Below are 15,438 nucleotides of genomic sequence, written 5' to 3' on the forward strand. Positions count from 1 at the left end.
TTTTTCTTTCCTTTCTTTGCTTAAAAAGGAAGGCAACACAGATAGGGAAGGGAGAGGAAAGGAAGCCTTAGGAATCCTGGGAACTGTTAGGGTGTCACAAAGGTTACGCATCTCTAATTGATTTTACCTTCAAGAAGGTATTTTGAACACAAAAAAAAAACATCAACCACATTAAAAACCTATAAGAGGTTTTCCATGGTGCATGAAGACTTGAAATCCACTGAAATGTTTTAAATTCCCTACATTTTGCTCATTGAAACTCAGACTATTTCTCACTTCCAGAATTGATCAAAAAGTTAAAATCAACATTAGTTTGTACTTCCTGATTTTGGTTAAAAAAAAAAAAACCCTCTCTAAAGAATTTATTTATTTTTGAGAAATGGGTTATTAAACACAGGGAGGTACATATCGTTAATAGGAGTTGTACCTGGATGGTTACTCCAGGAGTAGCATCTTCAAGTAGCAGTTGATCTACTAGTAATAAAAATATGAGAGCAATGTCACTCTTCAATGATCAGGGTAGGTTGCCTCAGAATTCCTTCCAACAGGCTGCTTTCTTCTGGATTTTTAAAACAGCAAATCAAGGAGCTTATTCAGCTTATGAAAATACAGGCAGGTGTAAATAAGTGTTATTTCTCTGGAGGAAAGCCTTCTTCCACTGGAGCAATAGTTCCCTAAACTACACAGAATAATTTTTCACTTAAGGCTGAGCCATGGTGCTGTTAATAGCACTGCCTCGCCTGGAATGTCTTCTGTTTCTGATCTCTCATTGCCAGTAGCTGTTTTAACCTATCACAGACAGATCAGGTTATCATCATTAATTAGGCTTTTAAGTCAGTTGTTTTAAATCTTGAAATGCACTAAGAAAAAAAGCGAAGACAGCTTTTGCCCAAGTTTAGGCAACTTAAAAATAAACCAACTGGCTTAGGGAAACAAATGAAGTGGTCAGCTGTTCAGGAAGGATGCACTCTCATGATTGAAGGATGCTGTTCCACTTCGCCCTGCATTCGAAAGTTGTTTCATTCACTTCAAACATCATTTTAAACGTTGGCTTTGGCATGGGTACTTCCTTTTTAAACATGTCAGTGTTCAAACGATAAAGCAATCCTGCTCCCATTGGGAGGTTAGAGGTTTCACTGCAGAGACTTGCAAGGGGAAAAGCTAATTTTTGCACATGTTTCCACAATTGTGTCTTTTCATACTTTCTATTTGCTACAGAAAGCCTCTGGTTGTCAAGGGTGGACACTAGGGCTCCATTCAGGGCCTCCCCGAGAGACAGTGAGGCGAGGTGTCTGTGTCGTAGCCATTCACAGCACCTGAATCTATGTATGGCAGCTAGTGAAGAAAAACACATTGGGGGCCAGGTTCACAGAAGGTGAAATAGACGTTTTGTGAGCGAAGCATATACCTATTGGTTTTGTGAAGACTTTTCAAGGGATCCCCATGTTTTATTGTAATGCGACACACAGGGTGGTTGCATTGCAAAGTACCTGGGAGGCTGCAGCTCCCTGAATTCAGCCAGTTAAAAGCCCTCTGAACGCAACCAGGGCCGGCTCCTGGAAGTGTCTGCTGGAAACGTGGCTGGGCCAACTGCAGAGTTTGCAAATGCCCCTGAATATTCCGAGGAGCTGGCTGACTGGCCAGAAACGCCTTGATACAGGCCGCTTCTCCGCACTGGAGCGAGACTGCTGGGCGCTGCTGGCGCTGGAACTCACCTCCCCACCCCCACGCCGCCCCCAGCCCTCGGCGCTTTTCCCTTTCCCGCGGCCTGGCTGGCGGAGCTGCATTGTCTCGCGAAAGGCCGCTTCAGCAATGCGGATCAAAGCCGGGCCTGGGAGAACCCCCTCTGTCCCCAGACACCCAGAGCCATCTCTGAGCAATCCAGCATGCTGTGTGTGCTGGCGCGCGGACTGGGGCGCGCCGGGGCCGGGAGCACTCGGCGTGGACTTCCCCGCGCTGATGTAATGATGATGGATGCTGCGACGCGGCTGCAGACGGCGCTGCGCGGGCCGGGAGCTCCCGCTAATGAACCTACCGCGCCGCCGCCGCGGCCCGGGACCTCGGGCAGGGGACGCGGGCGCGGGCAAAAGTGGTGAAAGGCGTGAAACACATCCCTTGCCACCGTCGGAGGAAACCAGAACCTGAAGGGACCTCGACAGGAAAGCGCAGAGAGCGAGCGAGCGTTCAAACAAAATTGGCCATACCGGCACAACCTGAGCAAAACAATTACCATAATCAATGGGGATTCGCCTTTGTCACGTTGAAAGTTTCTGCCTGGGGCTCCCCTGGTCCCCCGCCCCTTGCCGCTCTAAGTGGTGACTCTAAAGAGGACGACTTGACGCGTTTGTGTGCAAGTGCTGTTTAACATGTAGGTCCTCGCAAGAATTCGCCAGTGTGGTAAAGGGTGCCGTTCTCTTCATGCTCGCTTTCAAATGCAGACATGCACTACAGCATCACCAGGTCAGTGGCTCCAGGAAGCTTTAAATGCCTTGTGTGGTAGGAGGTTGACGCAGGTTCAGATTTATAATTCAGAAAGAAAAGACCCACCTGCAGGCAGGTTGCAAAGAGGAGACGGATTAGATTTAAAATAGGGTCTGGAATTAATTGTGCCCTGGGTTTAGGCCTCGGGGAAATTACAAAAGGTTCAGGGACAGTTGAGTGGGAAAAAGCCTTGACTGTTTGCTTTCGGGAAGGAATGTTTATCCCTCTTTTTACCTATGAAACTTCAAACTTTAAGAGGGATGTACCATTAGAGCAATTTTCCTTGGTTCCTTTTTTTTTTTCACTGAGCTACTGGGACTCAAATATCAGCTACAAACATTTTTCCCCTTAAGCATGAAAAGTCAAGGGGCATGCCAGCAAATCTTGCATGTATTGTAATGTTTCAGTGGTGAAAGGGATTGAAGAACAGTGTAGAGTTGTAAGCAAGGAAACTAATATCAGGGGGAAAAAGTATCATTTCATTCACATCTGAAAAACAGTGGCTTGTTTTCCTCAGGGAAAAGTCTTTGAAGTGAAGCAGAACTTAAAGTTTTCCCTTGATGCTTAAGTTCTAAATTATACTTGATTATTTAAAAAACTCCAGGTTTTAAAAGTGTCATGGAGCTACTGCCCTAGTGGTGTTACAGGATTCCATGAGGAATTTTTACTAGTCACTTCTATCACGAATGCTTGATGGGACCAGCTCAGGACTGAGTTTCCAAACTCCTCTTACTAGTCCTTGAAAATTCCATCACCACAACTCAAAACGGCCACGGTTTGCCGCTCACTGACTCTTCACCCACAGTTTGATGAGATGTGGGTGTCTAGAATGTTAAAACTTTCTCCTTTATAACTGACAGGGACAAAGTTGTAAAATAAGCTGATATAATTTATAGGAATGTACAGGAAGCAGATGTCTGATTTGGCACATTGCCATCTTTATAGCCCTGTTCCAAGCAGAAACCACACTTTTAAATAATTAGTTACTAACTAATGAGATCCAAAAATAAGTTGTCAAAATAGAAGAAGGGGGTAGATTGTTGAGTGACCAAGGGCCTGTTTTTAAAAAATCCATTTCAGATGGGGGTTGGGGGTTTGGAATTAGTATTCTCTAAGACCATTAATTAGTGTGATTTCAGTCAGTGCCTGGAGCTTTACCTCTTCTCACTGAGCCTCTCTCTATGGTGATGAGCACTGGGAGGGTTTTATTGCTTTGTTAAAGTCCTTTGCCTTGGGGGAAAAACCAACAACTCCACAGAAACCAAGTTTGTCAAGGAATTTTGGGAACTTGTCTCCTGATTCCTATTAATTAGCACCCTCTACTTAGGAAGATACTTAGCTCTTACTAGGAATCCCATCTCTTAATGGGGTTTTCTGATCCATTTGCATGTTTCAGTGTGCAGTTTTAACGTTGTATGCTCAACCCAAATATGGCCAATAAAACTGTTATGTGTGTCGAAGGGAACAATTATAGCGTACTTAATGCCTGTTTATCTCAAATGGTTAAGGATGGAGTGTTTGTATTAGTTAAATATTTTTGCTAAAGTTTTTAGTTTTTATAGAATTTGCCAGTCTTCAAGGAAACACTGAATATGAAAAGAAAATGTATGTAGCTAAACCAACAGTGATTGAAATTCAAGACACTGCAGTCCTGTAAGTCACAGGGTCATCGAGGCTATCATTTATGTGCTCAGTAAACTAAGCACATAAAGTAAATTCTCACGTGAACTAAGTGCTGGGAAAGTAAAAGCCTTGTCCTCATGGAGCTTACAGTCTGGAAAGGGGAGGTGGATGTTCAGCACAGACTTTTCCAGATGAAGGAAAGTTTATTGTCATTGTGACGGGTGCCAGGATAGGTTTGTGTAGGCCGTTGGAATTCAGGATTCTAGGGTGCAGCTCATTCATTGATTCATCTGGTCAGCAAAGACTTCAGTGAGTATCTGCTGCAGTGGGTATACAGCAGTGAGCAAAAATAAACATGTAGAACAGTTGTTCAAGGCTCACACTGGTAATCCCAGCACTTTGGAAGGCCGAGGCAGGTGGATCACAAGGTCACGAGTTTGAGACCAGTCTGGCCAACATAGTGAAACCCCGCCTCAGCTAAAAATACAAAAAATTAGCTGGGTGTGGTGGTGTGCACCTGAAATCCCAGCTACGCAGGAGGCTGAGGCATGAGAATCGTGAACCTGGGAGGTGGAGGTTGCAGTGAGCCAAGATCGCACCATTGTGCTACAGCCCGGCTGACAGTGTGAGACTCTGTCTCAAAAAATAAAAAGTAAAAAAACAGCTTTGGTGAATCTGACAATTAGTAATGCTTGCTAAACTTGAGGTTCCTGGGTGCCACCCTCCAAGGCAAATGTGTTGCATGAATCTGAATGTTTAGCAAGCACTGAAGCAACACTGATACAAATGGTTCTTGTACTGAATGAGAAACAGTGACGCCAATGGTATTGGATTATTCTTGTGGCATACTTTAAAGATGATATTTAAATCAATTTTGAAGGACCATTGCAAAAAATAATTATTCTGAGATTGTTAGAGCTAGAAGGGGCCATCAAAGATTTCTCTTTTAAGGGGTCTCTATCCATATTCTTGGAAAAGCTTGGAAGGTCTGTGAGCCCTTAGAAATTTTGAGTTGGCCGGGCACGGTGGCTCACGCCTGTAATCCCAACACTTTGGGAGGCCGAGGCGGGTGGATCACGAAGTCAAGAGATCGAGACCATCCTGGTCAACATGGTGAAACCCAGTCTCTACTAAAAATACAAAAAATCAGCTGGGCCTGGTGGCGCATGCCTGTAATCCCAGCTACTCAGGAGGCTGAGGCAGGAGAATTGCCTGAACCCAGGAGGCGGATGTTGCGGTGAGCCGAGATTGCGCCATTGCACTCCAGTTTGGGTAACAAGAGCAAAACTCCGTCTCAAAAAAAAAAAAGAATTTTTGAGTTTAAGGGTATTTTCTGGAGAGAAGCTTTTAAACTTTTAACACGTTCTTAAAGAGGATGTGCTCCCCCTGCCCAAAGAAAAAGGTCAGATCTCACTGTCTGATTCTGTCATTTGACGGATGAGACCACTGAGGCTCAGCAACAGGTTGCTGGCAGCTGTGCACTTATCCAGCTAGCTCCAGGGGGCGCCATGCAGGTAGCCCTGCCCTTGGTACTCAACACATGGTAGCTGCTCTGGGAAGGGAAATCTCAAGCCCCCTTTTCTGTTGTATAATACTTTGTCAGTGCCCTTTGAGGGGTGTCTCTGAATTTGGAGTGGATCTTACAATTGATATGTAAATTTAACTTAGTGCTTCTTTTTTCTTTTTTATTCTGCAAAAGCTGTTTTTAAGTAACTTGTGTGTTTTACAATGAATGACACTGGATAATCTCAGAAAAGAGATGGAAGTGAGTGGAAGAGCTGCTGCTACAGTGTGCCGTGTGGCCTCTGGTTCTTAAGCATTCTACTTACTTGAATTCCAGATCAAGGGGGTACTTATTATATAATGAAGAGCTTGCAGTTCTCTTGCAAATATGAGTTAAAGTACACTGAAAATATTTTACCTGGTATTTTAACTTTTTCAGTTGGTCGAGCAGTTGCTTATTTCGTTTCACAAACCATTGCTGTGATTGAGGATGTCGACATCTACTAAATGTAGAAAAAAAACAGATGGCCAGACCTAAGAAATGCTTTCCACGAATGTTGCAATCTAGATAACCTGAAGAAAACATGCTAGAGAGAGTGCATTTCCTCTTTTCTTGTATTCTTTGTAGGTGTAGAACATGACTGCAAAGAGGAACGTGAACCAGAGTGAAAATTGATGAATGATGAGTTAGGGCGATTATCACATGAATGAAGCCAGTGAAAGACAAACTTACGGAACCTCCCTTTAGCTGAGTTTTATTATTTCCTAAGTGAGCCCAGTCTTTGCTATTGCAAAGACCTTTCAACTTTTCCTTGTAGAATCAAGAGCATGTTGTTTTATTACCTTTGTCTTAAAACTGTAACTTAAATGAACTGAAATATTCTCATGCTTTAAAGAGGTTAAAGAGCATAGCTTACCTGAATGAATTAGGATTAAGAGGCATACTGCAATTCAGATATCTTCATGAAAGAGGCAAAACTCACTGACCACTTGGCCTGAATATCCTGACTCCAAACTTGGAGTAGGCCTTGGATGTTAGAAATTGTTGGACGCTCTTTAAAACATCCAATTAATAATTAAAAACCCTCTGCTTTGGAAGTTGCTCAAATGCCCCTTCCTGTAAATTTGGCCAAATGAAGAGACATTTGCAGATGCGGCTTTAAAAAGTAATGTGACACTCGTTTCACATGATAGACACAGTTGCAAATTGAGATTTTTAGACCATTTGATACCAAATGCTCAGTAGGGATTTGGAAAAAGTACCACATTATGGACATTTCCCTCTGTTCTCTTTTTCACATGTGTAGATAGAGTTTCACTGGTTTGTTAAACTTTGAGACATTTTTGCCAAAAAACCGATGGAGAAGTGTCACCCACATTTTGAATTTAGGCTTTTCTCAGATGACAGGTGAGGTGGACTTCGGAAAGTTTTTTTTTCCACCGTTTTGGGAAGTTGATGGCTCTGTTGTTTTCTTTAGGCGTTTTTGGTCGAAGAGAGCTGAAGTAATGAGAAGACATCATGGAGGCCCAGTCCCACAGCTCCACGGCCACTGAAAAGAAAAAAGTTGAGAATTCCATAGTGAAGTGCTCCACTCGAGCAGATGTGAGTGAGAAAGCCGTTGCCTCCAGCACCACTTCTAATGGTGAGCAGCACAGGGATTACCAGCAGCGCAGCCTGGAGTCATTTCTGTGTTCTCTGCATTCCTTGTGAATTGAGCGTTTGCACCTGGACCAGTGTTTGTTCTAGGAGAGGCTAAAGAAAGCAAATGGGGTTGCGGGGGCGGGGCGTGGAATTTAGTAATCTCTGTTTTGGCACTCAATTCACACGTTGACTTCCAAACTTTCTAATTTGAGATGTAAATGTGATAGGTTATTTGTTATCAGAAGTTCCTGTTTTGGCATTTTGGAAATCATCTTGACTAGTCTGGCAAGAGTTCAAAATGCTTTGTGTTGCATGTGGATCATCTATACTACACGGAATAATTAGTACAAAGACACAAAAGTTGTCTTGTCAAAATTAGTGATAGGACACGAATGTCCCCCCACCCAACTTTAAGTGGACTACTTTAGAGGATTTTAAGACTTGTTAATGATTGAACCTCAAGGTAATGCTGGTATCTGAGAGGCAGGTTTTGTTGTTAGCTTATAAAAATTTAATTTACTTGTGTTCAGAGTTAACATAGAGCCACTGTTTCTGTATTCTGTATTGTTTAATTTTAAGCCAAGTGTTGAGAGGCATTTCAGTTCAAGCATGGAGTGTTGAAAATAAATTTCAGAGCCCCCTGGTACAAACAGACTGACTATGTTAATGGTATCCTTCACTTCCTGTCCCTGCTGTTCCTCGCTTGTGGACCACTAATGCCTTTACTTTTTGTAGATTTCATAGCCATTCCTGGCTTCCCTGAATTTCTCTGCTTTTCCATGGACCTTTTGGAAGAATGAACTGACCCTTTCTCCTAGTTCCTGGACACTGCCTGTCTGGGTACACTGATTTGTATGAGCCAACCTGCTATTCTTATATTTTCTATATTCCAAGACGGGTGTTACTAGATTGATTTACAAGTTTTTACATCCACTTGTAGAGTCAGAATCTCCTTTGGAAGGTAACCCCGGTCTGGAATCTTAGACTCCAAGGGCAGATGCTTCCAAGCAGCCTGGCCACTTCTCTGTGGGCCTCTCCATGCCTGCTGAGAGCCTGCACTTCTCACCTGCACTTCTTCACCTGGTTTCATGAGTGTGCTTTGCTGACTGCACTGGGTATGGAAGGAGCTGGCTCTCAAACCTGTTGGCAAATGACTCCAACTTTAAATTGATCCTTAGGGAGATATGTTTATGTCTAAGTTAAAATAATGAATTTACATATATGTGAAAACACTTCTTCCTTTATTGATGGTGTTTAAAGTCAAGACTGGAGCTTATTTTAATTGAGCCAGAATATTTGCATTTTTCATCCAATAGAAGGCATTTCTCCTAAAAAATATGTTACCCTGGTTTCTTTTTTCTGGAATTGGTAAAAATTAGGCAAATTTATTATTTTGGAAATAGAATCAGTGATATGCAGTGTTGGTTATTTGATAAGTAATTTTGTAAGAATAAATGCTTTCTATGTATTTTGCTTCAGGAAACATCAACTTTTGGTTATCTTTATAGTTTGTGAGTGTATGTGCCTGTTTGTGAGGGTGTGGGTGAGTGTGAGTGTGTAGGGGGTGGGTGTGTGAGGCTGTGTGTGAGTGTGGGTGAGTGTATGTATGAGTGTGTAGATGTGCGGGTGTGTGTGGCAGGAGTAACTGTGAGCATGCGTGTGTGAGTGTGAACAAATGCGTGGCAGGAGATGCTGCTGCACTTCATGAAGCCTGTCATGTTTGTGAATCTCAGCTGCACAGCCACAGAGTTTCATTTTTATGAAGATGCTGTTGTTTCTGCCACTCCCACACCTGAGGCACATGCTCAGGAGGTTTTCCACTGCAGCTGCATTTGTCTTGAGTTGCTCTTGGACCTCCGGTTTCCCTCGTGATTCTCTTGAGGGTGACTGGGAACAGAACTAACCTGACCAGCCCCACAGCAGCCAGAAAGCCACAAGGTAAAACTAGCTAGAGAAGGAGCAGTTATGGTTTACAAACAGTTTTAAATAATCGCCTGTTTCCTCAACCACACTCCACTGGCTTCCTGCCTTAATCAGCTGTGCCCTTGATGCCCACATTTTCTCCTGAATGTGTAGGAATTCTGTCCTGTTTGGGGGCAGACACTCATTGGTCAAACCTGGAGGGCACATGCCTAAATGATAGCTATCCTAGAAGTCTGGCGAACTCTGACCATTCTTTCAGTGTTCCTATTTCTTCTAAGAGATTTACTGTTTTATATTTTGGGACAAAAATCAAATAAGAGAAAAATGGAAGTGATGTTTTTGAGCATGGATAGCAAGCTGACAGGCAGATTCTTGGAAAACAAGTAAACAAATTTAAAGACAGGGACAAGAAAAAGAAAGGACAGTAAACTTTTTTCTTTGTGTATGTGATGCTGATAATTACCACGGTCTTTTTTACAGAGTCTTCTAAGTTTTCATCTAACTAGCTCAGAACCTCTTTACAGTCCCAGGATTATGCTGAGGGGCGCGAATTGCCTGAAGCACAGAGGCCCTATCTTCCGCAACCTGGTCACCTGCTGCCTCTGCACTCAGCCTTGGTCACAGGGACTAGTGTGTGGGCTTTGGACCTGGCCCTGTTTGGGTTTAGAGTTCATGTGGGGTTCAGGCTTTCCAAGGTGGGACACTGTGTGCTGGCTGGTGGCTGACATCACATGGCCCTCCATCCTTCTGTCCGTCTGTCTGTTCCTCAGTCCCGCTTCCTATCTTTTCTCTGTTTCTCTACAAACATTTCAGAAATGCTTGGACACCTGCACTGAGGCTATTCATAGAAAGGAAAACAGACTCATGTGGATGCTATAACAGGTAGCACCGATTGCTACTGTTTCCAGGAGATTTCTCATGCTTTTTTTTTTTTTTTTTTACAAAGCTCTGAAATATATCCATTTGTAACTCAACAATTAAAAATGAGTTCAGTTTCAAAAACCAAATGAATATGATACCTACATTTTCTCTCCCATCTGCCATTTTATGATAAAAGTCAAACAAATGAAGAAAAAAGTTTTGTTACTGGCTGAGTTATTGGTGAGGTTGCTTTAATTAACTTTTCCAGCCATTCTGTGGTGCAGTTTGTTCTTGATTGTGAGCTTCCCAGCCAAACCACTTGCATTCCACTGCATGTCCTTACAGATCTGTTTTCATACTTTCTCAGCGGAGTATCTGCTCCTGGAATAACATTTGTATAGTGTTTTGTTTAAACATACACAGACCCACAACCAAAAAGTATAGTTCAGAAAACCCGAACAGCTTTTTAAAGAAGGATTTGCCACCTAACACTGAAATTTAAAATAACGCAGGTGAAAAACTGTGTTCTAGATCTTGTATAACGAAAAAAGCAAGGCATATTTGATTTTCGTAACATTTAAGAACCTATATCAAAATATAAAGCCTTCAGTAATCTTTATGCGGGAAGTACAGTGTACCCACAATTTCATGTGCTCATAGTTTGATTTTTAACTTTAAGTGTTATATTTGAAGTGTAAATGACAAAGGAGTTGACATTTAGTTTTCTGAATTATTTAAGTGCAGTTGTGATATGTGATCATTTTTGGCATTCACACGGTGGCTTTCCCATAGAAAGTATGCATGCAGATAGTAGGTGTAATTGTTGACTTTAAAATGTCCATTAATTTGTGAAGACTGCAAGTAAAATACCTTAATAATCCCTTTTTGGTATAGATTCATTACTTCATAAGCTACATGCTGTGGTTTCTAAATAATAAGAGTTTTTTAATCTAAATCTTCCAATGTTCTACATGTTCTCATTCTCTTATAAAATTATTTTCAATGATTTGTAAATACTGAACTTTTCAATTTGAAGTGTTTTGCCTCATTTTTGGCTCATAACTTTGTTTTAAAGGAGTAATTCGATAGTTCCTATTAATCTACAACTCTGCTTTTAAAAAAGAAACTAATGATAAACATGTGTAGGCTGTGGTCTTGGGGATCTTTTATCAGATCTGATAGTTATTGGGAACATACTTTAAAGTGATAAAAAGCAGAAATTATTATACTAATGCTGATGCAATGTAAAACCAAAGTTGATAGATTAATGATGCTAAGGAAGTTCCCTGTTCGCTTTCGCTTTGATTCTTTCGAAAAGAAGAATTTAGTTCTTTGCTTAAAAAATTATTTCTTCAAGGTTGGTAAGGGGAAAGTGCTATGGTCTACAAATTCCTAAGGAGATGCTTTTTTTTTTTTTTTTTTTTTTTTTTTTTTTTTGTTACTTCCTGGCCTTGCGATTTGCTTTTACACTGTCCATTGCCTGGGTGTTATTAGGTTGGTGCAAAGGTAATTGTGGTTTTTGCCTTTAAAAGTAATGACAAAAACCGCAGTTACTTTTGCACCAACCAATAATTGTGATGTCTGTTGGTCTTTCCAGCTGGGAGTAAGATGGCTTTAAGTTTTGTTGGACGTTTGGAATTCATCTGCTGTTCTTTACCGTGAATTCTTGTCTCCTTGACTTTTTTATGGTAAAAGTCTATGTGCCCAGTTCTGCTCTGAAATGGGCAGGTGGTTCACACCGCAAAGACCATAGGCTGTGAGTTTTTTGTTTCTTGTTTCTGGAGAGGTCCAGCCCTTTTTCTTTGCCACATCCTATTTCCTGGCAAATGGCAGATAAGTGGAAAGGATGTTCAGATAAAATGGATTTCAGATTATAGGATGTTCATTTGCACACACAGGTTTGGGGATCTGAAAGCTTGGTTTGAGTTTGAGTTCTGGCAGCATGAAGGTCTAGCCATGTTGGTGTAGGCAGATTAACTTTTCAGCGTTCCAATTTTCTTATCAGTTTAGCAAGACAATAGTAAGACCTACTTCACAGCTGCCATGTCGTAAACATACAGGAAGGGCTCTGCAAAAGTTAGCCATTGCTATTAGGACAAAGCATGCTGGTGAGTTAAACACTGAGAATCCAAAACAAAAAGATTGTGTTTTCTTGAAGATACACATAGGTTTTCAAATTAAGGGAAACATGTTTGGAAAAACTAATGGTGAATTTGCTGGGCTCAGATGTCTGAAAAATAGTTCAAGATGTTTCCCAAATCCCAAATGTGACCAAGTTTGCACATCTTAAGGAAGGTTGGATTAAAAAAACAAAGTTTCCGTAAACTTCCTTCTAAATGCCTTCTTAAATCGGAAAATAGTGAAGATAATTTTGGGAAAATTTATTTTGGTTTCCTCAACCTTAAAAGCTAGTGTTATACTGATTTTATGCTATTGCATTAGAAACAGCATATATACATCCTTTTTCTTGATTCTTGTCCTGGGATGAACTGATGGTTTGTGCTGTATTCGAATTAGATTTTATTTTTTATGGAGAGTTTTTATGTTTATAAACCAACTAACTGATGACAAACATTCTGATTCTAATAAGAGCCCCGACTCTCTTGAGCTGCAAACTCACATGTCCTGACCTCTGGTTACCACTGTGTTCTTTATTTTGGCTAAGTATATCACCTTTCCTGTGGTCAGCCAGGCTTGAAACCGCACCATCACCTTTGACCCCTCCTTCTCTCCTGCTTCCATGTCCTACCGGTTTTGAGGTTCTGTTAGATTTTCCTCTGTAATTACTCACTTGTGTGTCTCTTCAGGGCACCCTACTATACTGTGTGGCGAAACCCCTCACACCTCATGCTTAGATGATTAAAATGACCTTCTGTCTAATCACCTTGCCTTTCGTCTCCACTTTTGTCAGGCATGGGACTTGCTCCTGCTAAATTAGGCTTATTACAGCCCTGCTTATGCCACACCCCTGCTCCAAAAGCTCTGGTGACTCCCAGCTACTTGTAGAATAAAGCTCAAAGTCTTTGACTTAACATTTAGATATCTTCTAAAATCTGGCTCCAGTCTGACATTCCAGTCTGATATGCTCAGTAGTAGATATGCCACTGTCCCATCCCATAACCTGTGCTTTAGCCTTTTGTCCATGGGTTCCTCCATAGACGTGTTTTGCTAACACCAATGCATGTTTAAAGTCTCAAATGTCCCCAGTCTCTTTCTGTCCTCATGAGGTCTTGTGCCCTTTGGGGAACTAGCTGAAAACACTAGATTTATTTTTTTCATTTTTAAAATTATATTTTAATGAAGTCCTCATGTTTTAGAGAGGTTTTAGGTTTACAAAAATATTGAGAAGAAACAGCGAGTTCTCTTATATCTCATCATACATACTTCCCCTATAATTAATATCTTACATGAGTGTGGTACATTTGTTGCAACTGATGAACCAATATTGATGCACTGTTATTAACTGAAGTCCATCATTTCATTGGGGTTCACTCTGTAATACAGTTCTATGGGTTTTGGCAAATATGTGTCACATATCCACCACTGCAGTATCCTACAGAATATGTTCGATGCTCTTAAGATCCCCTCATGCTTCACCAGTTTATCTCATACCTTCCATAGCACTCAAGTTTTACATTTTAGTTAAACTTCTTGAGAGTAGCACCTGGTTTTTCTACCTTACCCCCTCCCTGCTCACATTCAGTGTTTTTGCTGAGAGGACCTCAGCAGATACTGAATAAGCCTGCAGATTACAATACTTTGAGACAGGAGGGCAGGGGGCATGTGTAACACAGCAGTAGTGTTGTGCAGCTAGAAGCCAGGGTTTGAGCCCTATCCCTACCACGTAATTGCTGTGTGATCATGGGCTAAGTACTTAACCTCTCTGACTCTGGCACAGAGAGTGCCCAAACATGTTAGCTATCGTTAGTAATAGACTTTTCTGGGTATAGTTTGTCAGGATTAAATTTATTGTTGCATTTCATCTCACTTCTTTCAGCACACATCATTTATTAGTATTCTCTGAATGGTTCAGCTTTAATCTGATTGAGAGAATTAGAAGGATTGGCTAATAGGAAATCCTTACATGAGGTTGGTTATCAGGTTCTAGCTTAACAGGCTAGAGTTAGGGAAAAATATCTTAAATCACTGGTCCTGAAATTGGCACAAGTTGGGATTTAATGAATCCAGTGCTTTTAGGGTCTGCTTCTCATTCATAAACACTCACTGAAATTATCAAATGAAATCAGTAATTTTGTCCTAAGATGTTTCCTTAAGGGCAAGACTCTTTTTCTTTTGGATATAGCTATTGGATTTCTCTTCAAATAGAATAATTCCTGGGATAAATAAATATCAGATAAATCAGGAATAAATATCACTTCCATTTTTCAAATTTAAGAGTAAAAAGTCACAGCATGATATTTTGCTTGGATGGGATGTTTCTGGGTTGCCTTTGATTACTTGTGATCATGGGGTGTGGGTATTTCAAATTTCCAGAAACAAGCTGCTCAGAGTCAGGAACAACCACTAAATAGTGGATGATTAAGGGGCAAAGCGGTGGTTATGGGAGGAAAATCTCCCTCTGGAGAGGTAGTTAGTGGCCTCCCACCACCTCCTGCTCTGACCCCCCAGATTGGGGAGGACTTGCTTTTCCAGGCAGCTTTGGGGAGACTGGGTAAAAGCAAAAAATTCCCTGTTATCTTGCTTACATAGAAACGTTTCCAAATATGTGTGCTCTAGTTTATTATTTGGTAAAATTTGCATACAGTAAAATTCACTTTTTGTGGTGTGCAGTTCTACGAGTTTTGAAAATCCATAAGTTCACATAGCTACCACCACCATCGTGCAGTTCTAGCACCTCCCCCAAATTTTGACCACTACTTGTGCTTTAAACAACTCAACTCAGTAACGCATATGTTTTGAGTCCCCAGTAATGATAGAAAGCATAGGCACTTCAGTAGCTGCTTGATGGTGTCTTTATTTTCTGTTTTAAGAGAAACCTATGTTTCTTTTAGGTACTGTTAGCAAAACTTAGTATTAGTTCTTTTTTTTTTTCTTCTATTTAGATATCTTGTGTTGAATTTGTAGTAGAACAAAAATCTTTTTGAAAACTTCAGAAATCTACAACCTAGAGCATCTGCTATTTTGAAACTTTTTTTTTTTTTTTTTTTTTTTTTTTTTTTAGCATCCAGTGAATGTACATTTTAGGCCAATTTAAAATTCCATTTTATGTTTAAAACTACAAGACAGCCATATTAATAAGGGCTTTTCATTATTGTTTTTGTTACTTTAAATTAATTGCATGAGAAAATTAGAATCTGAACACTTGATGCAGCTATATCCTAGAGGGAAAATATCAAACGCTTTGCTATTTTTTTCTTTCTGTCTTTTTTTTTTTTTTTTTTTTT

General features: G+C 40.8%; 1 protein-coding gene across 2 annotated transcripts in view; it reads left to right on the plus strand.

Annotated features, from left to right (window-relative positions):
* The window catches only part of GLI3 (GLI family zinc finger 3), a 286,664-nt gene that overhangs the window by 7,733 nt on the left and 263,493 nt on the right, over positions 1–15,438 (plus strand). For both annotated transcript variants that reach the window (XM_017513998.2, XM_017514000.2), the window contains exon 2: positions 7,086–7,250. In XM_017513998.2, the coding sequence (XP_017369487.1) occupies positions 7,127–7,250 (124 nt within the window). In that variant the 5' untranslated portion in view covers positions 7,086–7,126. The remainder of the gene's footprint in view (positions 1–7,085; positions 7,251–15,438) is intronic.

The sequence above is a fragment of the Cebus imitator genome, unplaced genomic scaffold, assembly GCF_001604975.1.
Source record: "Cebus imitator isolate Cc_AM_T3 unplaced genomic scaffold, Cebus_imitator-1.0 Scaffold510, whole genome shotgun sequence".
NCBI lineage: Eukaryota > Metazoa > Chordata > Mammalia > Primates > Cebidae > Cebus > Cebus imitator.